Source organism: Cyanistes caeruleus, chromosome 5 (assembly GCF_971803275.1).
Source record: "Cyanistes caeruleus chromosome 5, bCyaCae1.hap1.1, whole genome shotgun sequence".
NCBI classification, from domain to species: domain Eukaryota; kingdom Metazoa; phylum Chordata; class Aves; order Passeriformes; family Paridae; genus Cyanistes; species Cyanistes caeruleus.
Window position 1 is genome coordinate 27,948,973 of NC_141705.1, and position 25,292 is coordinate 27,974,264.

The 25,292-nt window shown below is 41.4% G+C and overlaps 1 protein-coding gene and 1 long non-coding RNA gene across 8 annotated transcripts in view; one reads left to right on the forward strand and one right to left on the reverse strand.

The window, feature by feature from the left end:
• Positions 1-213: 213 nt before the first annotated feature.
• LOC147653002 (uncharacterized) lies at positions 214-2,146 on the forward strand. The gene is made up of 2 exons (XR_015287090.1): positions 214-594; positions 703-2,146. It is a non-coding gene; the product is annotated as an uncharacterized LOC147653002 (long non-coding RNA).
• A 12,318-nt stretch (positions 2,147-14,464) lies between these two features.
• DLC1 (DLC1 Rho GTPase activating protein) overlaps positions 14,465-25,292 on the reverse strand; it is a 212,089-nt gene continuing 201,261 nt past the window's right edge. For all 7 annotated transcript variants that reach the window (XM_086888499.1, XM_086888497.1, XM_023925165.2 and 4 more), the window contains 9 exons: positions 24,289-24,465; positions 22,172-22,331; positions 21,731-21,929; positions 19,598-19,811; positions 19,071-19,185; positions 17,966-18,187; positions 17,318-17,535; positions 16,968-17,141; positions 14,465-16,423 (listed from right to left, as the gene is read on the reverse strand). In XM_086888499.1, coding sequence (XP_086744625.1) covers positions 16,303-16,423; positions 16,968-17,141; positions 17,318-17,535; positions 17,966-18,187; positions 19,071-19,185; positions 19,598-19,811; positions 21,731-21,929; positions 22,172-22,331; positions 24,289-24,465 — 1,600 coding nt within the window. In that variant the 3' untranslated portion in view covers positions 14,465-16,302. The remainder of the gene's footprint in view (positions 16,424-16,967; positions 17,142-17,317; positions 17,536-17,965; positions 18,188-19,070; positions 19,186-19,597; positions 19,812-21,730; positions 21,930-22,171; positions 22,332-24,288; positions 24,466-25,292) is intronic.

The following is a 25,292-nucleotide window of genomic DNA, read 5'->3' on the forward strand; positions in this document are numbered from 1 at the left end:
AAATCTTCAGTTTTCCACTAGGTGTCAGTCAATCTATTTCTGTGGTTAAATAGGCTCTGCAGAAGAAATCTGAGAGCAAAAAGCTGATGCCAAGCTGCTACAAAAATAGTTACATTTTTTGTGAATACCATACAGAGGTATTTTGAAAGAATGAGACCAAATCAATGACTTTTTAATTGTGCCTCTATATTTTTCTGTTTGCTTTACAGTTTCCATTTAACAGCAGTCAAGAAAACTGCCACAAACTCCAGCCCTGATACTGCTCCAGGGAAACAGGGAGGAGGGAAGGAAGAGAAGGTGCAGTCTGGCCCTGACTGTGGGGACTCTGCTTGGTTATTTCATGTCGGTCCTGAGCCAGCAGAAGCAGGATTTGAACCTTTCAAGGGGAGGAGTGCCCAAGACAGCAGAATCCAACAACTTTCAAGAAAGCTCCAAAGCACCAAGCCTTTGAACTGCCATTGCACCGAAAGGAAATGGCTGCTTTCCCAGTTCAAGGCATGATAACGCCCTTGGGAAAGGTCTTGCAGGAAGAGTGCAGAAACCTCTGTGCAGGGAAAGAGAAGACAAGATAAATGCAGGGAGAGGAGTGTGCCAGTATGTATTTGAAAAGGGAAACCAGACATAGCTCTGCTAATGGTAGCCTTGGCCCCACGTTGCTGGTCATAATGGCAATTGAAGGTTCCCAACCTCTTCTTTTGCCAGGCCTGGCCAGACTGCAGCTGCTGTGGGAAGGCAGCACCCAAAGAACATATGGGAAAGGAAAGTGATAGTGCAGAGCAAAACATTTGTCAGCTGGACAAAGTGAGCCAGGTGCTGCTGCTTAAAGTACAAGAAGAAAGAAGGCAAGTGTCTCCAATCCAGCTTCATAGAAACAAAGAGCTCATCTCTTGTGTGTCCCAGCTGCAGCTCTCAGTCTAGAGCTTCACATACACTCCTGCTCTGAACAGGCTGCACTCACATGGGCTATGGCTTCTTAGGCTGTCTCCTGCATCCTGGGTAGTTGTGTAAAGCTGGACTGTTAATCCCTGAGGCTCTGTAAAATCATTACTCTCAGAGCTGCAAGGGTCCTTCTTTACCCAGCCACATAAAGACTGGCAGGATACCTATGGGAACAGTGATCTGAGGTCGGACCAAGGGGCTGTGGGACAAATGTCCAAGGTATCTGCTAAAAGAGAGCAGCAGTTTTCTGACTCCAATTCAGTTTATGTCCTTTTTCCACCAGGGAAAGAGTTAAAAAATAATTGTGCTCATGTGAGATGAAGCCCTCACTGGAGGCATTGGTAAGCAATTCCATAGGGACAGCAGGAGAGCAGGGCTGTCTCTCCAGTCTGCCCAGAGAGCCAGTTGGTCTTGCTTTGTGTCTGTGGCTGCTGGTTTGTGTGATCTGGGAGTTCAGAAACTCCCAGTGTGGAATTTTATTGTCCAGCCTGCATTTTCTACACTGACACCAGAGTATCCTGTCATCTGTGTGGTATTGCAAGTTACTGCTCTCATGTGCTGGGCTGCCTCATTTCATTGCAATGCTAGTTATCCCATTCACCCACCCATTAGGCCATTAATGTCATGGGAATGTTACTGAAATAATCTGGTAGAGGAATTATGATGTATTTTAGCACAGTTACACCCCAAAAAAACCTAAAACCTAGCTTGATTGTGTTTATTATTGCATCGCTCTTTGTAGCTTAAGTATTGGTTATGGTACAACAGAGAGGGAACTGAATCTTCTTGTGGGTCTGTTTGTGCAATTTTACACGACACACAGAATGGGCAGACTCAATGGCAGCTACAAAAGTCCTTCAGGGCTTCCTGGTTTGCTCTTCTTCCCTCTGAAATATCCAGAGCTGTATCTTTACATCACAAAAGATGGGCTGAATCCACTGTGCCTGAGGTGGTTAGAAGAAAATCAACACCAGTCCATGTTCCTCCTGTCAGAGCAGCCAGAAGCAGCAGGGCCTGGGAGCCCAGGAGGTACTTGGGTCACCACCTGGAAGAAGCAGCAGCAGGATGAACTGGGAACCAGCTGTCCAATGTCTCTGTGCTATCCTTCAGCAACCCTCTTCAGACATCCTGATGCAGCTCAGCTTCCCTGCTTGGAGGATGAAAATAAAATCAGCTCGTACCTTCACAATGTGCTTTCAAGCTCCAATACCAGCAGCCTCATAGTGTAACTTCAGGGTCTTGAAAAAGAATGTTAAAATTTTCTCATATTGCCTATGGTGTTGAAGCAAAGGGTAGGTTTCTGCATTGGATCAGACATGGAAAGACTTTTTGTAGAAACACGTGGTTTGGAAGATGTATTATAAATGTTTGCCAAGAGACATATACAGGTACTCTTATTAATAGCAGACCTATGCTAACAACTTTTAAATATATCTATATATATCTATATATTCATATATCTAATATATTAATATTAGATATAATTATTGCTAATTATATACATAATATAATATAATACATGAAATTATAATATTATTCATATATATTGTATAATAGGTTTGATATACATCATATATCAAATATCTAATATAGGCTATGATTTGGAGGTCACAGGAATTGCCTTCTGCCATCCTTCCACTAAGCTGTGAGCTTCTGAATATTTTGGCTGCAAGCCAAAATTTTTTCCTGGTGTGGTAAATCTGGGAGGTGTAGGACCAGAATGTTACCTGTGTTTTAGGGAAGGCACTTCCAGATGAGCTGGAGGCTGTATCTTACTGCTACCTTTCTCTCCACTCCCCAGATATTTAACTAAGTTGTTTAGCTCTTGCATACTTCTAGCTAAAAGTCTCATGCTTTTCTTCCTTTAGTCTGATGTGTTTCAAATCAAGCTCATACAAATCTTCCAGCCAAAAGGTTCTTAGAACTTATGTGTGCAGGGGTGTTGGTTTGTGGCAGTGCAGGGCTGGGGGAAGGAGCCAGTGGTCTCAGGATGAGCCAGGAGTGCCCATGGGAGGCTTCACCACTGCCTTGCCGTGTGTGCCTTGGCCTGTAACAAACCTACAAGGACCAAAACCCAGCAGCATTCGCTGATTCTGTTCAAATTGCCTGTCTACTCAAGACTGATGTCTTTGGTGCTGGAATCAGTGCTGCTATTACACTGTGTTCTCTTCCTGCTATTCACAAACATCCATGATTTCTAGCTCAGCTGTGTTTTCCTCCCAGCTGGCAGAAACCGTGGCTGTGAAGTGCGGGAATAAAACTTGGGATCTGCTGCAGCCAATTTTTATTTTGCTGTTGAAATTCTCACCTCTGTGAAATCACTACAGAAAAATGTTTTTATTTATGATGTTTTATTTATTTTCTATTTCTATGACACGTACTTCAGAAATGTAAGAACCCTCCTTTGTTTTCCTGTGTGTATCCAGCTCGTTCCCAAGAAACGGTGTGACTGTTGAGGTGGAGGCCTGAGGGAAGTGTTGGCTCCCAGTGCCTGCCCTCAGTTAAACACGTGGGAGCTCTGCCTTTCCATGTGTGCCTGTGCAGACACCTAAGTTGTCCTATAAAGGTCTTCAGGACAGGGCTCTCTCCTGCTGAGATGCTGGAATGGAAATACTTGCTGGCTGCTTTCTTTTGAGGCTGGTGCTCTGTTCTTTTACAGCACAGCTTTCTAATAGCTGACTTCCAGTGAAACTCTGAAATGTTGAGCAGCTGAAAACCCATCATGTGCCTCTCACTGTGGGGACTATTGGCCACTGGACAGAATTACTGATCCTTAATTACAGTGTCTGTACAGATAATGATCAGCCTGGAGCCATAATCAGATATAAAAAGGCTCTGAAACAAATCTATAAGCCAAGTTCTATATTTATGTAAAGCCCTGACAATTGGGAAAGCATGCCAACACAAGTTATTAATGCCACCATATTTTTATCATGTAAATGTGGCTGTGTAGTTAGTGATGATCAGGGTTTCTGGATATGGCATTGCAGCCACACACAGAAGAAGTCAGTTCAGCCAGTTGGTTGCGTTTGAGAGTGAATGTCATACTGACAGTTCTGTAGTGAAAAGAACTTACTATACTGGAGGAGACCAAGAAAGAAGCAGTTTTTCTCAGTTGTTTTTTTTTTTTTGGAACAACTGCACTGACTTGGAGACTGTAATTCCCCAAGGGAGCTATGTTCAGCTATAAATATTCCCTGAGATAGCTCAGTGGGTTTATCTGGACTGAGGCTAATTTATAGATATTGCATTGGACTCTCAGAGGGGGCATATCTCTTATACTCTGTAGAGCAGTGATGGGTAATAATGACCAAAGGAAAGTCTGAGATACCTCTTAAGAAAAGCTTCCTCCATCACTGTTCTGAATGTGAACCTCCCAGCTGTGCCAGAGCACAGGCAGAGTTTGTCTGCAGGGAAAGCAGAAGATGAAACAAGAGTCTTTGTCATAGTATATATCTGGTGCTAAATAATAAATCTTTTCAGAATTTAAATCTAAATAAAGCTGCCCACGATCACCACCCCTACTGCCTGTGCTGCTGGGTAGCAGGAGATGAGACCTGCTAGTGGTAGATGTGATTTTAGCTGGAGCCAGGCATCTGCCCCACCTGCAGGTCAGTTTCTTACACCAGAAGGGAGCGGGGCAGTGAAGCAAATTGTATTGAATTGGGGTGTGTAGATACCAGTCTGAATAAAGAAAGTTAAAAATATTGCAGTGAGTGAGGTTTTGGAAGGAAACAATTTAAATGTACTTCACGTTGGCTCTTGGAGAGTATTTCTTCAGAGGAGAGCTGCTGGCACGAATGTTCTCTCCCATGTTTCTTCCCTCATTTTAAAGGCAGTAGGAGAAGAAAGTTAAATGTAGCTGATTAAAAAGCCTGATGGGGAGATCAGTCTTGTCACTGTTCTTCTGAGGTCACTGCATGACCCTGAGGAAATTGATAGGTGACTACCCAAAGCACAGGATGAGGCAATTTGGAAAGAGTTGCCACAAAGGCGAGTGCCATACATGGGGCAGTAGGCCTAGGCTCATTCATGTTTACCAAGAAAGAAAGTAGGTATTTTTTCCCACATCATACATGCATCACAGGAAATATGACAGCCAAAGCCATGAATGAAAGCCAAATTAATTTTTACTAGGCCTAGAAATGCCACGTTGAATAGTGGCTGGTTCCTCCTTGGGAAGCATCCATGTATGAATCTCAAACACTTGGAGAAACGCTGTCAGGAGGCAGCAGCTCCAGAGGGAGGCTGTGCTCCTACAGTTTGGCCTCTCTCCTGATGGAAAGGGGCTGGGTGCAATACTTGCCACCTGAAGCAATGCAGAGTGAGGCAGTTGACTTCCCTGAAGACACCAGCTTTAACCACAATTTGTAATGGCTGCTTTTCCAGGCTGGCAGAAGAATATGTTCGGCCAGTTTAATGCCAGAGTGTGTCTCAGTTCACCAGGAGCAGGTGGGTTGTGGTATAGGACAAATGAGAAGCTAAAGATTTCTTGATCTTGAACAAAAATAGTCAAATATCTTAAAACAGATCAAGGCCTGATCAAGTTTTCCTCTTATCCCAGCCAGGGAAGCTTCTAGACAGTCCCTCCTCCTACGTAAACCCATGCAGTTTAGGGGAAAGGCTGGTTGCTGAGAACTTGAGCTTCCCAAGAGGGTGGTGACAGGCCCCTTACCTTGGAGCGTTGCTGAACACGATGCAATCTGTAAGCACCTAGTCTGAGCCATGCATACGCCTGTGGGAGGTTTTGTATCGGATCAGGCAAAGGGAGAAGGAAATGAGACACCAGGATCTGAGCCTGACCTGACTGCAGTGCTGGCTCTGGCAGTGTGGAGAGAATGTCACAGGCAGACGAAACACACAAGCAGGGTAGAACTGATTGCAAAAGAGAGCTTGCAGGGTTTAACTGGAGGTTTGCAGAACAGAAAGTGTCCACAGAGAAAAGGCTGCAACAGCAGTGAATGATCTCAGAAGCTCTTGCTGCTCAGCCTCAACTTCTGCAGTGTTCAACAGAGAGCAACCAGAATATTTTATTTGTGATTGAGAAGTATTTGGGGTTTGTTGCTGCTTTGGTGCATCTTTAAATTACATGCAGTATGCTTGATTAATAATCAAGGTAGAGAAAGAAATCAGTATTTTTCAGCAGCTCCCTAGGAAATGTATCCTTACAAAGAGCATCTCCTAGGCTGTTCTCTGTTTCATGGCTTGAAACAACTGCAAACTATATGTATATATTCTTATCCCAGTTTATGATCCCCAGGAGCATGATAATGGGTGCACAACATTAATCTGATTTGTTTAAAAATATTAATCCAATTTTTTGTTTAATGGTACAAATCTGGGCACAACTGATAACAAAAACTTACAGCATCTTATCTCTTTAAGGAGATAGCTAAATGCAGTGCCATTCATCACCGTGATAAGCAGTTCCTCAGGCACAAATACGCACATATCGCAGTCAGTGCGTGATGCCGACCAGATACAGCTCTGTTTTCTGTCTGCTCTGCGCGGCGCTATCAACAAAGAGCTGAGAGCAAGGGCGAAGCAATACTCTTGGCAAATTCTTCACAAGTGCTGGGGTTTGCTGTCCTATGAACTTCTCTGGCAAGTTTTAAACAGAATCTAGGAGTCTGTTTTAGCAGGAGAGTAGACTGCAAATAAGACTTCAGTCTTGCAATCAGCCTAGCATTTTGTTTGAAATTGGATTTCTTGTCTTTTGGTCAGGCTAAAGCCAATGTCTGGGAAAAAGCAGCTCCAAGGTTTGCTGCATTGAGAAGAGCCCTGCAGAGCAGAGATCACCTGCAGCAGCCCAGGGGGGTGTGGGTGATGCAGTGTTTGTGCTGTGTCATGGCCCTGCAGCATGATGTTATTTTTGTTACCCTGTGCTGGGCTCGGATTCTGTAACCACCTTGCAGTTACTACTGTGAAGGTATGTTACCAGGGAAATGTGGAAATACTTAAAAAATCATACTCATAATCTTTTAAATGACAGTATTTTCTTTTTTCCTTTTACCCTTGAGTTCATCTAAGCATTCTTTTATTGAGGTTTATCAGCTCTGATATGTCAAAACTTGTTCCTGTGATTAGCATGCAACATTAATGTTCAAATATTCTATTTGCATCTCTAGTTCAAAATCTTTTATACTCTAGCTCCCCATCACAAAATGTAGTTGATAGCACATCTGTTTCAACTCTTGTCTACCAAAAATAATTTGATTTAGAAATCCTCTGGAATTGTGTATAGACAAAAAGCAACTCAAAAGGAAGTTTGTTCTCAGCTTGGCCTTTAGATATTTTTGTTTCAGTTTCTTGCAAAACTTGCACTTTCAATTTATGATTACTGAAGCAAAATAATCATACATTTTTTTCCTCTTGATGTTCTGGGGAAGTCTATCTAGGGAAGGCAAGGCACAGAGGACATAAAGTTCATGTAGGAAAGCAGACTGACAGGCTTAAGGCATTCAAAGAGCCTGGGCTGAGTTCCTATTTATACCAAAGGTTTTTGGATTATTCATTCGTCTCTGAGGCTGGGACAAAACCTGGCAGGGCAGTGGAACGTAGTGGGTGGGTAACCAAGTCCTACACAACATGGAAAATGCTCATGCCCCAAATACTACTTCTGGGACCAGTTTCTGTAAGAATTAGGCAGAAGAGAAGGGCAGAGCAGAGTGAGCTTGTTTGTTTAGACACACAATGTTTGCCTTTATTTCTCTCTATCTTTTCTAAGGGCTGTGACGGCACTTCCTTCCTAGTTCATTTGTGTGGCTGCCTGAAAGGGATATGCCTAAATAGGGGTCAGAGCAACTGCAGGGCAGTTTGCTTGTTTGTTAAACAATATGGGAAGAAAACAGAGGCCATGAAGAATACCTCCCTCCCCTCTGTGCCCCAGGGAACATTCTTTATAAAATTTGGCAGCAACTCTGTCATCACAAACCAGCAAACCACTACATGGAGCGGCTGGCTCTGGAAACGGTTTTAGTCATTTAACAGGATAGGAAGAGGAGGCAAAGAAAAGAAGCTCAAAAAAAACCCAAAAAAATAACCAAAAAAAAACCAAGAAAAAAAGTATGAAGCCTCAGAAAATATCTCTACATCAGTAAGACAGAATGTTTGAAGAGTAAAAAAAGTTTGTGGTGGTTTTCAAGGAATCAAAAACAAAGAGTATGATAAGCTTGACTTGTTACATGGTGCATTATAAAAAAATAGCATAGTAAATATCATGTCCCAGGGTGGGCTGCTGATTTATTTAAACAAATGCTCTCTCTTATAGTGACCATTGAAAGGCTGTTTGCACACCAGGACAAAAAACTTCTTGCAGGATCTTGTCAAAAATACTTCCAGAAATAAGTCCAAGTCCCTAGTGCAGAAATTAACACGAACTTTGGTACTTATATTTTTCTCAAAGCTCTGCAAAAACTAATAATAGTGAATTCCAAATGCAGATTTTCAAATTATGAAATTCCAAATTATGAAAATAATTACTTTTGCAATAGAGCAGATGGTGCATGAAAACAGCTTGTTTTGCCTTCTTCTCTCAGACCACTTGTTGAGATTTCGAATCAGTGTCTCTAGCCTCTTTTCTAGCAATGAACTGGGGATATGATTCTATGCAAGCCTAAAACTTCAGCTACTTAGAGCTTCCCAAGGTCCGCTAGTTGCTCAGTTTCTTATCAAATACATGCCCAAAATGTGTTAGTGTGTTAGCCATGACTGTGTGCTCCTCAGCAGCAGGGCCTCTAACTCTGTCATTGCTCTTGATGTGTCCTTCATCCCCTCAACAATCTCACTGGTAGGATGCTTGGGACATAGTTTCCCCTCCTTCCCCAGCCCCATGTGTCTGTTGAATTGAACCTAGTTCAGTAGCTGCTCTGCCTGATCTTATTTACAATTAACATGACAAGGCCAGTGCTTTACCTAAAAAGTTATGTGATAATTTTACACATAATCATTTATTCTTATCTTAGGTTAGAAGGGTGGAGACAGTGAATGTGAATGTAATTTCTTTTGGACTGTGGTTCAGATGTTAGCTGGAAAATCTTGACTTTTCTACACGCTCAAGGTCATTCTTAAAAGGCCTCAAATGCAATTTAATGTTTTCAGGGGTCTCCAAAGCCAAGTAAGAGAGCTTGCAGACCAAGCACTGTGTAGTGTTAGTGCTGCTGTGGGTACCATTACAGTTCTGGAATTCATGAGAGTTGTGATCCCATCTAAGTGTTTCTACTTAATTGAATACTTGCCCTGCATTATGAGGAGTTTGTGTTTCTATGCTACACGCCCCTGAACTTGGCACTGGTGAAGCTGCACCTCAGCTGCTCTCAGTTTTGGAAAGTCATTAAGGTGCTGGAGTGTGTCCAGAAGAGAGCTGGTGAAGGGTCTGGAGCACAGACTGGAGCACAGGTCTTCTGAGAAGTGGTGAGGGAGCTGTGGTGGTTAACCTGGACAAAAGGAGGCTCAGAAGGGACCTTACTGCTCTCTGCAACTTCCTGAAAGAAGGCTGTAGTGAGGGCCAGTCTTTTCTCCTAGGGAAAAAGTGACAGGACGAGAGGAAATGCCCTTAAGTTGCTCCAGGGGAGGGTTGGATTGGATATTAGGAAAAATCTTTTTGTGTAAAGGGTTGTCAAGCATTGGAACAGACTGGCCAGGGAAGTGGTGGAGTCGCCATCCCCAGAGTTATTTAAAAGATGTGTGGATGGGGCACTTGGGGCACACTGTTTAATGGAGGGGTTGGCAGTGCTGAGTTAATGGTTGTACTCAACCGTCTTAGAGGTCTTTTCTGCCCAAAAGGATTCTGTGGTTCCATGCATACTTCAAACTGATGAGGAGTGTAGCACAGAGATGGGACACCCTTGGGGGAAGAGAATTACCAGTGTTCTCACCATGGAAGACATGAATCATCCTCATCTGCTTTTCCTCTCACTGGGAGGTAGGTGTGTCACTGTTGCTGAGGATTACAGGAGGCACCAGCAGAGTTTTTCAGTTTCAGTAATTTGTATGTACTTCTCCCAGTCTTAGATAATGGAGTAAAAGCACCTAAGTAGAGGGAGAGCAGGTGCCATTCTCCAGACACATTACCTCAATGAATCTCCCTCTTTTTATAAGAAGGTCTAGAAGGCTTTCAAAGCTGCTTTTCTGTGTCTTAAAGCAGTTTCCATTGCTATCTGCTGAATGAAATTGTTTGTAGGCAGCAAAGTTTTACCCCTTTTACTTAAGTACTGATTTTAATGTTGTTCTAGCTTTGTAGGCTATAGGGGAGGTGAGGTATCAATGAGGTGTGATATTCAAATTCAGTTTAGATTATTGTATTATTGTATGATTTATTACTCGTTTTATGCTTTGGAAGGTCTAGTTGATAGATTATGTAGGTGACAAAGGCTTTAATAAGAAGTGAAAAAGCCAATGTGCATTCTTCAGACATTTTGTTGAGAGAGAGAAATGAGAAGAGTACAGACTGCTAGAGATTATATGATTGAGTTAAAACAAATATTTTAATATCTTTGCATTCCTTTTCATATGTTTAAATGGACTACTTAGAATACGCTGTGTTGTACCACTTTACCCAGAGATTTGGGTAAAAAATAGCCTATTAAAAACTTCACTAACCATAGTGTCAGTGTTTCTATGAATTTGAATTATAGCCTAGCTTAAGATGACGTGTTTAAGCAGCTCATAACAGTGCCCTGACTGAAATTTATTTTCTTTTACTTGTTTTTGAGAGAAAAGCAAATACTTACCAGATGACCTGCTTGTTTTGTCTGTCAGGCTGCTGTCACTAAACATGTTGGAAGTGTTTGGTCAAAACTTTAGAACAACCATTCCTCTATTACACACACCTTGCACGCCATCTTAGTCTGGATCTTAGTCTGGTTTATAAATACAATCTTTATGAATATAATCTACTTCTTTATGAATATAATCTACTTCTGCTGCTAGCTGGCTTATTTTAAAAAATGACAGTTCTCTCAAGTGACACTCAAGTGTTTCAATTGATGCCACTCTTTCCTGAAATTCCCTTTTCATTTGCTAACCATCTTCCTATGTCTCTAATAAATGAAGGTGTAAGCTCCCTCAAATCAGAGCCATCTCAGTTATTATCACCCTGCCTACCAGCTTATAACATGCTTATGTCATCATATCATGGAAAAAGCTGTTTAATTTCCTCCCCTGGAAAGCATACATAACTGTACCAGCCCTTTAATGCTCTACCTTTTGAATATTTAATTTTTTGAATAGTAGTATTCTTTCATTCACTGGGAATTCTGTTCCTAAGGGGCTTTTCCATTTTTAGAGTTAGAAAGCCTTAAGAAATGTCTGTGTGCGTTAGGAGCAGCTGTGATATTTAGACCCACCACATCACCCTTTTATTACTTGAGCTAATGAAGTGACTAATAGAACACTGGTACCTGGAAAAGCACGCACAACACACTTGCTGTAGGTCTTTTTCTTCCTGTAGTGAGGAAACTCCTCTGAGCCTATGGAAGAATGGATTTGATTCTTTCTATGATGGGGAAATCATGTCAATCAGGGTTATAGATCTTTCTGGATTTTGAGTAAAACTTAGGAAAGCAAAGAGGTCTCCCAGTTGTGTGGTAACCTCCCCGTGCTGATCTTCATGCTCCTGGCCCATGGTGGTAAGGCACTGCATCTTCTGATTTAAGTGAATGTCCACTTCAATAAAATCTAAGCAAATTGCATGCCACAACCTCCAATGTAATTCTTAGAGAAAGACTTATTAGTAACTTCCAAAACAATTGAGATATTTTATTTTTGACACCAGATATGTTCTTGCTCAGCCAGGCAGGGCTATCTGACAGTGCTTAAAGGTCAAAAGTGGTAGCCTGTAAGTCCTGTAATCATGGCAAATAATGAAGAGAGGACTTTTGTTATGTCTTTTTTATGTCTTTATGGAAGCTAGGAAGCAATGATTCCAGGGTCTGAGCATGAGCAGTTTTAAATTACTTATGCTCTTGCTGCTTCTCAGGGAGAGATTGTCCCACAGTCCCAAAGACCTCTTGCTGTGTGCAAAATGCCTTTTCCTTTCCTTTTGCCTCACATTTTCCATTAACGAATTTTTAGCCCATCTTGTACACCCACTCAGCTAGTTTGAACTCCTCTTCTGGATTTTTATGACCTTCCAGTGCTAGTTGACATTTACTACATCCCTGTTGTCTAGTGGCCAGACTGTGGCTTGACTCTCTCTCTATAAATGTGCCCCTCCAGTGCCTTAATCTCTTTCGATGGAATTTTTCCTTCTTTGAATTCTTTTCCATACTTCACTGCATTTTACTGTCCCTGGATTCAGCTTGCAAATTCATTTCTTGCAAGCAATCTGGACACCTCAGAATATACAGGAAAATGCAGTAGGATGGTGCAGAGGAGAGAAGAAATTTAGCAAGTCTCAAGATCTTAGGGGAGTGTTCAATGCAAAAGGTACATGGGTGCAAGCATTACATATTAGCATAGGATTTTCACCCTAATCTGGTGCTATCAATTAATTGTTTTAGAATGTGATACTTTTCCTTGCTAGAAAAATAAAACATTCTGGGTTGATGGATGAGAAAAAGATGAAAGTAACTTTTCAGAGATGCAGTGAAGGGTTGTATTCGGAAGTTATGGTATAACAGAGATGAAGGAATCAGTTATTCTTAATGCATTGCTCTGCAAAAACAGTATCACGTTTTCATTCCTTATGATAGGACACTGCTTCCAGCACTTAGCAGATTTGTGTATACCAGTTAATTTTCATATGTCTTAAGTGAAAATATCCACCTTTTATAATGTAGCCCAAGTCACGGATACTGTTTTCATACTTTCTTCTGGCACAGCTACTGTGGATACCAGGTCCTGCTCTTTTCAAGGTCTTGTACTAGACTGCAGAGGTACTACTTTACATCATTTCAGTCTCCCTTTCCCAGACTGTCCACATGTGTCCACATGGCCTCTCTAAGGTGAAGGATACTGACTACTTATAGCTTCATAAATACCCACCTGTGGAGTGCATTACTTGAGGAATGACAGTGAAACATGACTTTTTCTGCTTGAAATTGTCAGAAAGAAGTACTGAAATTCAGCATTACTGAAGCACCAGGAAGATTGGACCTGTGTTGCAGCAGGGATGCAATGTACACAGTTATTCACACCAACACATGGACAGAATGGAATTGGGGCCCAGCCTACACTTCCTCTGTGGCAACTACTGCTTAAAGCAGGAGAATGTCCCAGGAGGAGCTAGTGCTGCCCTGAGTGACAGCTGACAAAAAAAACCCCACAGGCATGGAAGATTGAATTCTGGTGTTCTGCACCAACATGGACATCTGCCAATGAAGGTGCCAAGAACACAAGCATTCTGGAGGCTGAGGCTACTTAGAAGATTCAAAATTAACTCATATTGTAGAAATGTTTAGGAAAATGTTAATCTGAAAGTAACCTAAATGCATTTTAAACAAAATGCAGTGTAAATCCTTAAGTTGCCAGAGGTGTATCATGAGTTAGTGTGCTTAAATATCCAAACAAAACCATCATTACAGAAAAAAAATTAGCTCTAACTCTGCTTGTTCCCAGGACCCAGAACTGTGAACAAATCTGTTTGGTATTTTTTTTTTTTTAAATGTTCAGTTGTTTAAGTATTGACTTGGGAAGAAAAAATGTTCTGTAACAGCAAAACAAATGACAATCCCTTATCAGAAAGGTTCTCTAAAACATTTTGGTGTGTGATAACTAATACCATGGCAACAAGAGGTTTGCTTTTGCCAGACTGAAGCATCATCCAGGGAATGAAGTGGGAAGTGATAGCGATCAGGACTTTGGGATGCTCAGGCAGAGAAAGAATAGGATGATGTTGGTAACTGAAAAGCAGGAGGCCTTCTCACAGCTGGTGTATCAGACAAGCCTCACAAATCAAAACACTCCTTCAGATGCCTGAATTATACTTCTGTTGGCTAAGACTTTAAAAACTTTGAGAAGTTGCTTGAATAAACAGCTGTCTTTGGCTTGTTTTTTCACCTTAGTCAGTTGTTTGTATATATTCCTGGCCTCCTCTTTGGTTTGATTTAATTGCTGTGCATGCTTTAACTTTCTCCAATTTCTTTTACACTTGTGTTTTTTGAAGCAAACCTATGACTCTACAACTCATCATGACCTCATTCTCTGTTTAGAAATTAGGAAAGCAATGAATTATTTCCCAGCATTGCCTACTGCTGCTTTCCACCCGGTTAAATTCAAGAATTCCTTTCTACAAGACCACAGCAAAACAGAGGTTTCTCCCCACTATTATAAAAGCATGAAGCAATTGACTAGGGAATGCTTCTGTCCAGCTTTCTGCCATTGTCATGTCCTGTCTTCTGAAAACTTTGAAGTTGCTTTGGTACCTGCCTTTAACAATACTATAAGTATCAGCCTGGGAGAGGGCAGGCGTGGCTGCACTGCTGGCTGGAGTGTGAAAAGAACCAGAAGTAAGAAAACCACCTCCCCCTCTTGGTATGAGAGTGGAAGGAAGAATGCAGAAAAAAATAAAACTCATTATGAAATATCCAATTTTAAACATTTAATAGTGCACATATTGAGTATATTCTGTACAGACATCTATAGCAAGTTAAACATTTTTCTTTCTCTCGCGTAGATCATACTCATGTAAAGCACATTTACAATAGAAAACATACTTGAGGTACAAAAACCCAAAAAGAATATCTGAGGTATAAATACAGGTATATTTTAAATAATCTTTATCATGCTTAATCTATGTTTGACAGTACACTGTGGGCAAGTATACATGTTTACAATAGAATGGTATGTACAACATACAATTTTACAAATTCAAAAGTGTTTGATGTAGAAGAATATACAAGTTTTTCCTACTCATGAGGAACATTGTTACTGGAAGTACTACATTATTTGCCATTATAAAAAAAAAAAAAATCTTCATCAAAAAGCTTAAAATAATACTGACAATGGTAAAAAAGTCTGTCAAGATTCCATCTTGCAACTCATTCATACCGTAGCCACAAAATACATTTATCACTTAATACTGCACCTTGAAAGCAAATCTTTACCTTTACAGTAAAACCTACAGAAAGACATCTTTCCAGAGGACCTCAGGACTTCCTACAGTTCATGTAAGTTGATTCTCAAGAAGTGGAAAATTTCCCAAAGGGTTTAAAACACAACAAAACCGAAGACAAAACTGCACCCTCCTTTCTGCCCTCAATATAACCCCCCTGCTCACATGCAGGTTCTGTTCATGTTAACACACAGCTTCTAGGAAAACAGGCAAGGAGGAGCGAGTAAGGGAAAGAGTTTGCATGACTCTCCCTAGTCAAGCCACCCCAGCTGCTGCTGCAGGAGTCCTGCCACCTCCTGGCACCACAACTCCAGTGTTGACCTTTTTCCTCTTGAGCCACTAGAATACAATAAAATATATAAAAGCTCATTAAAACACCTATAGATAACTCAGGTAGGAGTAAAAGCAATGGACATTTTTGGTTTTTAACAACTGATGTTATTGGCTGTCCTCACCATTGCAGACATTTCATTTCTAAGCTGCTACATTGCTCAAAGGTGTATTTTCTTAAATAAGCTTATAGAAATGCCCATCACCCCTAAAAGATCATCTGGATAAGGAGTGGACAGTAGCTGAAGCAAGCCTCTTGTAACATCTGCTTAGGGTTTTCAACTAGTTTAGAGCTGAGGAAAAGGCAGAACTAGCACATTCAAAGGATAGCTACTCCTGGTCCACAGGGGAGTCCCATTCTAGGTTGAACTGTATCCAGCATAATAAAATCCATTCTGGTTGCCTATCAGTGTACCAGACACATTTCAAATTCATCTTCTTCTATCCTTTCAACCATTAACACACTCATTCACACTTTAATCTCTGTGCAAACCTTTCTCTGCTTATCTCAGTGAGAACACATTGAAGAGTACCAACTATTCCAGTGGATACACCAGTCCCTCAATGCACTACAAATAAAATGACATGAGTATGTACATAAAGCTAAGTATTTCACATGGGAATGATGAGCCTTCACCATATTTCATAATATATTTTGCATTTAAAGAAATTTGCTTCTCAGAAGCAATTCAAAACATCTAATAGTATTTTTTTTTAAATTTTTATTTTTTTGCACAGTTCTCCTATGTATTCCAGTCGAGGCCTACACTATAGACCTTACACAGACAGGAAGCAGCTTTAAAGTGTATGGTATGGCCACAGTCCTATAGCAATGCTCACAGTCAAGTTCTCATGCTGTCATCCCTTCATGACACGACTTGCAGGTGGAACACAGGTCTGGTCTGCAGCGCCCAAGTCTCAGTTTTGGGCAATGTCTATGTTGCTGAGGTGGGGAGTGCATGGCTGCTCCTCTTCAGTAGTCACCTGGATTTTACTTCCTTGCTCTCAGGACTCTGTTGACTGAAAGAGTCTCGTATCTTAACGACTTCTGATGCACACAAGTGTCCAAAAGACTTGGTGTACCAGTCTGGCATGTGGCCCCTGTTGCACGGAGAAAAAAGTAATGATGAGGAAGGTACCAGAGACTTTGTACATATTTTCTTAGTCACAATCAAATCTGTATCTAGCTGGTTAAATGTCTGACTAGGAAATCTCCTTAGTACTGGTTACTGCTCAACCCTACTAATATATAGATTTGCTCAAAAACAAGTTTGCTGCACTAAGGAAAGGTTATAGAAAGTTTTGTGACAACCTGGCCCTGTTTACAAGCTTAGTATTAAAATTAACTTGTCCTTGCATCCAATATGACTGTCAGAGGAAAGGCTGGGGCTGTATACCAATAGTGATGGTGGAGCACATACTGGAGGCTTCTAATGCAACAACTACACCTGCTGCCAGATGTGCACTGCAGCCAGCTTTCTGTGCCATCTCAGAGACCCGTGTGCTTGCCTTTGGGAAGGATGTACAACTACTGGCCAAGCTAAAGTCTGTTGAACCATCTAAGTTTTCCACTGACCACGCTGAAACTATACAAGAAAAGTAACCACCTCCAAAGGAAATGGACAAACAAAATGGAGTTTCCTACCTTAAATCAATTCTGCACATGTAGGTAAGTTTTGATTTTCCTGACCCGCAGGGCTCAATCAGATACCTCGACAGGAGCACATTGACTCTAACACCTGCCACAGGAGCCCGATCATGGTCCACTGAGGTTGCTAGAAGCACACAGGCTCCTTTGGGGAAGTTTGTCCTCCATGTTCTAAGAAAAAAGAAGAAAACCAAAAATCTTTTACTTGACAAACAGTAATTCGAACATCTAATAGGAATTCAAATTAGGAACAAATAGATATTTACCAGTATAGCTGATTTTATAAAGAAATAAGCAAGGTTGCTAAATGTGTAGGATATAAACATCATTGCATATGACTGTCTTACCTTAAGACAACGAAGTCCCTGGCTGGGTGAGGTGCCATGCTGTTCTGAACATACTGGTATATATCTGTCTGGCTATCCAAAGGCTCAATTACTTTTGACTCTATAAGATCCTCATCCCAAAGATGCTGCTCTTTAAGTAAACGATTTAAAACATCCTCTGGTGTAGCTGAGATTTCAATGGTAGTTTTCCATAATCGAAGTGGGGGACCTTCACACACCTGGGGAAAATTAGCAGAGTCCTTAATTTTCCTCTTCCTTACACTTTCTTTTTCAAGTTAAGAATCTTATTGAAACACTTCTCCATCTGCTAGTTCTGAGCTCTACAAGATCAGAGATGAGAAATTTCTTTCTAACTGCCTGCACAGTGACTCAGCTTGTTAAGGTTTTGCATGTGTGAGTGAAGGCATGTAAATTCAATACAGTGAACATTCCTGGGCTGGATAAACAGAAGAACACAAATCAGAATGCACTGGCAAGCTACTGCTGAAAGACATGGTGTTTTTATATGGTGTGCAACTGCATCGAAAGACCAAGATTTTTTTTCTAGTATCTATCTGCACAGTAAAGATGTGTATTGAACCTTCTGTAATATCCTATGTCACAAGTGAGCTAAAGCCAGAGCTGTGGTGTGAGTGACAGGGTTCATACCTTCTTGTACGCCAGCTCTGCTTGCTCTGATGTGGAGCAGCTGACCCAGCCTTTAAACTTCTCCTTCATCTCCTTTAGCAAGTCATCCACGCAGTCCTGGAGGTAGCAGTGGTAGTCGGAGGGCTCAGTGTTGCAGCTGCTGCCCCGGAGCTCCTCCAGGCTGAGGGGACGCAGGTCCTGCTCCGTGTACGAGTTCCGACCCCTGCTCATTTCTTCTGGTATCTGGGGGGTGACAAGGGTGAAATCATCCTCTTGCAGCTCTCTCCCCTGATCACTGTGTTAGTCTAGCAGCTCAATAGCCACAGGGACATGTGTATGTTAGTTTTTTAAATGATGGGATGTGTGTCTGTCAGCTTAAGCACTCGATTAAGTCTATGACTTTGATTTAATTCAAATTAGTCTCTGTTTCATGGGGTGTCTTATTCTGTGGAGTATCCCCCCTTTACTATACAACTAGACTCATTCCCACAGCACAGTTTATCCTGCAAACTGAAGGAAGAAAGGAACACTGTCAGCTGCAAGAAAAGAGACAGACACGTCTTCAGTTGAGAGCTCCGAAAAGATTTGATGACAGTGAGGAAAACCAGGACTCGACTTGTCTGGTTCTTCATCGCAGGCCCTAGAGGGAGCATGCTTTAGTTCCTACAGATCCTTCAACCTATGGTTTGACAGTGTTACATTCCAGGATGCTTTTGTGGCCTGTCTTGCTAACTCTTGGGAATTTAAGTATAAAATGAGAACTGAAATTCCTGGAAATAGTGTCTTGCTTTGTAATTAGAGCTGAGGTTCACAGACCCTCATGGCTGCACAATAAAAATTTGAAAATGTATTCCAAATGCAGCTTGGGTGCAACAAAAATGTGCCAAACCCCACGACTGCCTCCTGACTTGAGAGCACCAGCACCAACAGAACAACTCTCTTCTCTTCTGGCACCACTTCTAATTCAGGTATGCACAGAGATCCGGATGCAAAGGTTTTTAAAAAGCTATTTATCATGTGTTAAACTTCATAAAAATGAAGAGACATTCCTATCTTTTCATTATACAGCAGATCTAAGACATCCTAATCAATATTCCACCCATTAGTTGTTAAACAGGTGTTTTACCTGAAAGAGTTTCTTGCATTCAGCAATCATATGAGCTAGCCCTTGGGTTGCAGCCAGATTTTCATTTAGGTCCTTTTGATCAGGTTTGCCCAGGCTTGGTTTCCTTTGCATCACCCTTCACAGGGGAAAAGAGCACACACATACACAAATCCAGTTATTTATTGCAGAGCAAGAGACATGTTTGGGAAGAAAACAGTAGGATTCCCAAATCTGCTGGTGATTTAGTGCTGCCTGGTACCAAATATTGGCATGGTGTTGCTAACTGCTCTTGTTACTCTTTCTAAGCCTTTTCTTCGGAAACAACCCTCCACCCACATTTTTTTTTTCCTTCTTATGAGCTTGTTTATGTTTTAACAAATCACCAAGAAAAGGCAAGATCCCGTAACTGTTCTACAGCTGGTGGGTGCTCTCTGAGGTGTGTGAGGTGACCACAGCTGGCAGGATCAATCCCAGACTGTGCCTGTTGCACACTGCTGCCAGCTGTGCTAAAGAACCTGCAGCACTGAGCCCTGCTCCCAAAAACGTACCTTGGGGAAGAATTCTCTCTTTTGAGAGTGTTCAAGTGGAAGAGGGAAGGTGCTAAGCAGACGGCCAGGTTTGTTGGTGTCATCTGGTTTTCCTTCACGGCAGCTGTGACATCACTCAGGAAATAGAGAAGAATCTGGAGGACCTCCCTGTTCTCATCAGGTAAAAGCATAATGGCAGCCTTGATAGCCTGGAGACGCTGATCCTTTGGCACATCTGCATAATATTAGTAATTCTCTCATCAGCCCATTGATTTTCCACACACACAGCATGAATACATCCCAAAGCAAACTCCAGCTTCAAATATTTGACTCGAGTTTGAAGTGATTTCCTTCAGGATGCATACCATTTGTAGGAAACATGAAGGATTTTTTTTTAACCCACTAGTTTAACTACCCTCAGCTATTTCCTGCCTCATAAGAAATGCAAGCAAGAAGCTGTGCCTAGGCCAGAGTTAATTTTAGATTCAGCTTCAACAGCTACATGCTCCTGCAGATGCACTAAAAGGACAGAAGCCTGGATTCAGGCAGGGAACAAGCAAACACAGTCCAGCCAATTTAGAAGTTCTTTGGCTTGCAAAGAAATTTAAAACGCGAATGCATTTTAAAACAGGTAAACTAATTAAATAATTTAGCTAGCAAACCTTTTCAACAGTGATGTCATAAAACATCCAGAAAGCGCTTTACTGAACAGAGAGGGTTACTTTATTGAGCAGATCATTCAAAGTCATGCGGTGGAAAAAGAAAGTCAATGCTGTGAAGCCCCATACCATTAAACAGCTCCTTGGTTACGAACAACAAACACTGGAAAAATTTGATTGTGTCTTTATATAAAAGCCTTCTCCTCCAAACTTGAAAGGAACAAAAAAATGAAACAACCCAGACCAGATCTGCTTCTTATAAAGGGATTTCCAATAAGCCACCCCCGAAGACAACATTAGAGTCTGAGTCCTGGAGCATTTATATCATCATTACAGCCTACCATCCTCACTGCATGTCTCACAATACACATGGTGCTACCCAGGTACTTAATGGGTATTTGCATTGGGCTTCGGCAACTTTGTAAGGCTGGCAGGTGAGTTTAGAAAGCAGTTTCAAGCAAAAAAAAATCCACTGTTTTCCATGCTTTCCTCTCAATCAGCTCAAAATACATTTAAGCCACATGCATTCCAGTGTGCAGCCTGGTGCATAGCACCAAAGCAAAGGGAAAATTTGCCCTTTGCAGGGAAGCAAAATTTACAGCTGTTTTAAGGCTCTTTGCTTAACATAGAGATAATACTTCCCGACCACCTCTGGGAATTCCTCAGACCTACCGCCTGCAAAAGGAAAGGAACAGAAACTCCTGCAATGCTCTGTCAAACTTATTTTGGCTCTAAACCCACAGAGCTGCTGTTTAATATGCATGGAAGTGGAGAGTCTGATTAATTTTCTCCACAAACCTGCTTGAGAATCCAAACACACACAAAAAAATGCTTGCACTGAAGAAATGGTCTGTGTATTTTAAAACATCATCTCTACCTATGCAGCTCTGAAGGAAGTTCCTGTAACTTTTTTGTAATTATTTATTTTTACAAGCATTGATAAAGTCCATTTTTTATGTGATTTACTCTGAATGCTTTATGGTACTTATCTGTAAAGTAGCTACAAGTCAGTAACAGAAAAGCTTACCACTTAGAGGTTGTTTTTAAACAGTTGAGGTGAAGGATAGCAAAAATGAATTATAAGAAAATAAAAATTTTTGGTAGCCTGGCCAATCCCCTCAAAAGCCCCAAACTCTTTTCATATAGTGTTCGCTCTGCTCGTCTACTTAGCCACATTAAATGTGGCTTATTTTCAAACCATAATATCAAGTATGCTCAAAGAAGAGAAGAAAATTTAGAGCAAGTGATGAAGGATTTCTATTTGTTCTTGAACTAGAGAGAAAGGTGAAATTAAACTTGTACTATAAATTGCTATAAAACGACAATACAAAAAAAAAAATCCATTGCTTAGAGGCAGCCTAAACTGTAACAGTTACTGGAGAAAGGTAAAAACCAAGGTGAGAAACACGTGTAGCACCCAGAGCAGCAGCGTTACAAAATTCCACCCTTGCTGCACAAATGGCCGTGTTAGGGGCTGCAGAATCCCACTACTTACACTGGTATATCTGTAAGAAGGTCTCGGAGAGTTTGTTGGTCATGAGAGGCTCAGGGAGATCACGGAAGAATTGCTTTAACATATCTGCTACATCATAGGCAGACTGGCCTTCGTAGTTGACACTGTCTGTGGAACTCTCATTCATTTGACGCAAAGCCTGAATTCTTGATTTGACTCCAGATTTCCTAAAGAGTCCAACCTAAATACACATATAGAAGTAAATACATTTACAATGAACCTAGAAAATCTGAAATGGAGGCATGCTCTTTAGCTTCTGAAGTATGGGCTCTAATTCTGTGGAAAGCTCTCCATGCATTAATTATCCATTTTGTCCTGTTTTGAGTCTAGTTTTTTCAGTCTGACCCAGGAACAATCAAAACGAATGGAAAGCTGGGCTTTGGGTGGTGCATGCATGTGGAAGAAGGGAATAACAAAACATACCTGATCCAGACAGTGGTTGCGGAGGTAGCGCATGGCTTGCTGAATGCTCTGGGGAAGAGGCTGCCCCGTGCGCTGCACGTTCACTTGCAGTGGTACTCCAAAGACATTCCGGTCTTTATAATCTGGCACCTTTATTCTTTTCATAAATTTTGGTACTGCCCTGTTCAAGCAAAGGGAATGACACATTAAATTAAACCTCTGTTGACTATTTATCGTCTGTATTTCCAGTAATTTGGAAAGTAAGTGAAAATAAGTGAAACACTTTCAGTAATGTGAACAATAGTGACAGTATAAATTAGTTAATCCACTCAGGGCTGGAAAGGGTGAGAGGAAAGAAAACAAGAGTTTCTCTAAGAGAAAGGCTTGACATTTGGGGCAGTATGCTGCCCCTAAGTATTAACGTGGTGCTACTCCATCAATATTAGGAGGACGAAAGCTACAGGGTAAAACTGCAGGGGCCAGATTGAATTGCAAAAGAGTCAAAATAAATCTTGCGGTCAGTGACCCCTTATAACACTGCTTCTTTAGGTTTCAGGAAAGATGGGCATTTGAACAATGAGCTTTTGTATGTCAACTACTTGTTCTGCAAAGTCCTCAAACTGGGTCCACCACCCACCAGTGTGCAGAACAGCAGGAAACTGATGTAATACATTTGAGTTTGTCAGCTAAAAACTTCAGTTCTATAAACAACCCCTTTGAAGGACCCCCCTCCTTGTCAGCCAGTGACTTTTGTTACCCCCACCTCCCACTCCAGTTTCATTGAGAGGCCTTTCCATCTGCTTATGACTCCAAGGAAAAAGTTACTAAACACAAAGGAGTGATTTACCCCTGTGTCCCCCAGAGTATTGGTTTTACAAAGGGGAAAAAAAAGGCACTAAAATGTGAAAATATTGAGGTCATTTTCCTAAACAGGGTGGAAAGCTAATGCCCAGTGTAATAACTAATAGGACACAGTAGCACTGAAAACAAGGAGACATTTAACATTTCGACATACAGTACAGCTATACAAACAGTGCATTGGATTTACAGCTGACTAATCTGTTGCACAGTAAAACAGAACCAATTTGTATTGCTATATAGTTAAGTTTAGAGCATTATTGATACATGTATGAATAATACTTGCTTTGTCAAAAAACATGCCAATGGAATGTGAAAAAACACATTGCGATCTCCACTGAGAATCTGAAGCATGCAGGGATAACTGGTCAATACTTATTTCTGTCTTTCAGAACAAACAACTTCTGTATTTAGAAAGACTGACATAATAACAGCCTTTGAACAGGAGGTACTTTGATGCCGAAGCTAAATACTCTCTATGACTCCTGGGGAAGGGAGGAGGCTGGCCTGTGGTAGGGACAAGCAAAATTTTATTTGCGTCCTTTGCGTCCTGAAGGTTACACAGGCTGTACTGCAGATACAATAATAAAAGAGCTTTCTATTTCATTCTTCTGACAAAAAAATATCCAACTGGGTTACAAGCACCTGGCCACAACAGAAATTGCTGCCTACAAAAAACTCCATAGTTCTCCCAACCTTTCTTCTTCTCTCCATCTCGTTTGCAAGCTAACTGATTTATAGTGCCTTAAAAAGGCATTGAAAAGGGAAAACAAAATTTATAGTGCCTTATAAAAGGAAAACAAAATTTTGGCTAGTGAGAATTAAGTAAAGTTTACATTATTTAATTGCATAATTACATAAATAATACAAATATTTAAGAATAACTGAAGAAAAGTGAGCCTATTAAGATTGGCTACAATTTGTGCCACTGCTTGCTAACTGCCTCCATAACTAAGTGGTCCTTTTTTGCTATAGACACTGAACCTCTTCCTCTTCAGAAAGCTGGTCCGTACTTCATTGCTTTGTTTCCTCACATGTCCCCATAAACACATCTCTGAAGCCTAACAGGATTACACTTACGTAAAGGGTTAGTGATTTTAGCCCTGTCTTAGAAAACCACATATCACTGTCAGCACATGCTGGAAGAAGAAGTGCAAATATGGAAAAGGAGGGATTGGAATGGATGCATCGCATCTTTCCAAAGATGTGTTGCCTGGGACAAGGACAACTGTCATGCTCTCACATAGTCGGGCTCTCTATACACAGCACTGTGTCCTTACCAGCTGAAGCCATGCTTGTTGGAAGGTGTGTACTTCTCCAGGAGAGCAGTCAGCTTCAGGAGAGAGTACTTCTGCAGCAGGTTCATCTGTGCCACAGACTGGCAGTTGATCTGCAGCGACGCCGAGCTGAGGCTGGGCCGGTGGGAACTCTGGAAGCTGTGCCACCTTAGCTTGTGCCTGTGGAGAAGATGGGACACAGAGAAAGGGCAGGTTACTGAAATGTCTCTGCAAGACACGTGCAGGAACTACCACAAATGTACTGCTGAGATCCCTGCCCTTGGCTGCTGAGATTCTTCTGAGATTTCACAGGCATCAGCCAGCAGTGTTTCTGCCTCACCTGGTGTGATGCAGCATGGACAGGTGCTTCACGTGGAAATGTGCACTCTGAGATGACCCACAGCTCAGTGCTACCTACACAGCCTTGCCCTGTCAGATACCCCCAAAGGCTTCAATGCCCTTCTCCCAAAGTCCTTACAGTACTATGGCAGTGGGAATAAAAAAACTCCTCTAAGAGAAAATAGCATGCATTTTTTACACATATCAAATAGGAACTCTGCACTTCTAAAAGTCCTATTAAGTTTATACAAGCAGCTGTAGATGACTAAATGATTTGCACCACTTCTAAAGGAAAGCTGGAAACAAAACTAGAAAGAATTAAAATCCTTGCTCTACTCACAATGCAAAACACAGTCATGGTAAAACTCCCAGCAGAAGGAGGCCACTGGAGGCCACTGGAACTCCCCCAGTCTCCCACTGTGCTACAGTGATCAAGAGAAAGTAATCACGCCCCATTTTCCCCACAGATTTAGTGCCCTAGCATGCTATTAGAAACAGCCTGCTACTGAAAAATGCAATTTTTTGAAACAGTCTAAAAGTCAAGGCTTTTCCTATGCACTAGACACAAACCAGAACATACTTATTCTTGGTTCTAGCCAACTTAAAATGTGATTAATCCCCTCCCATGCACCATTTCAGTTTGAAGAATTATACCACCCCAAGTCCCA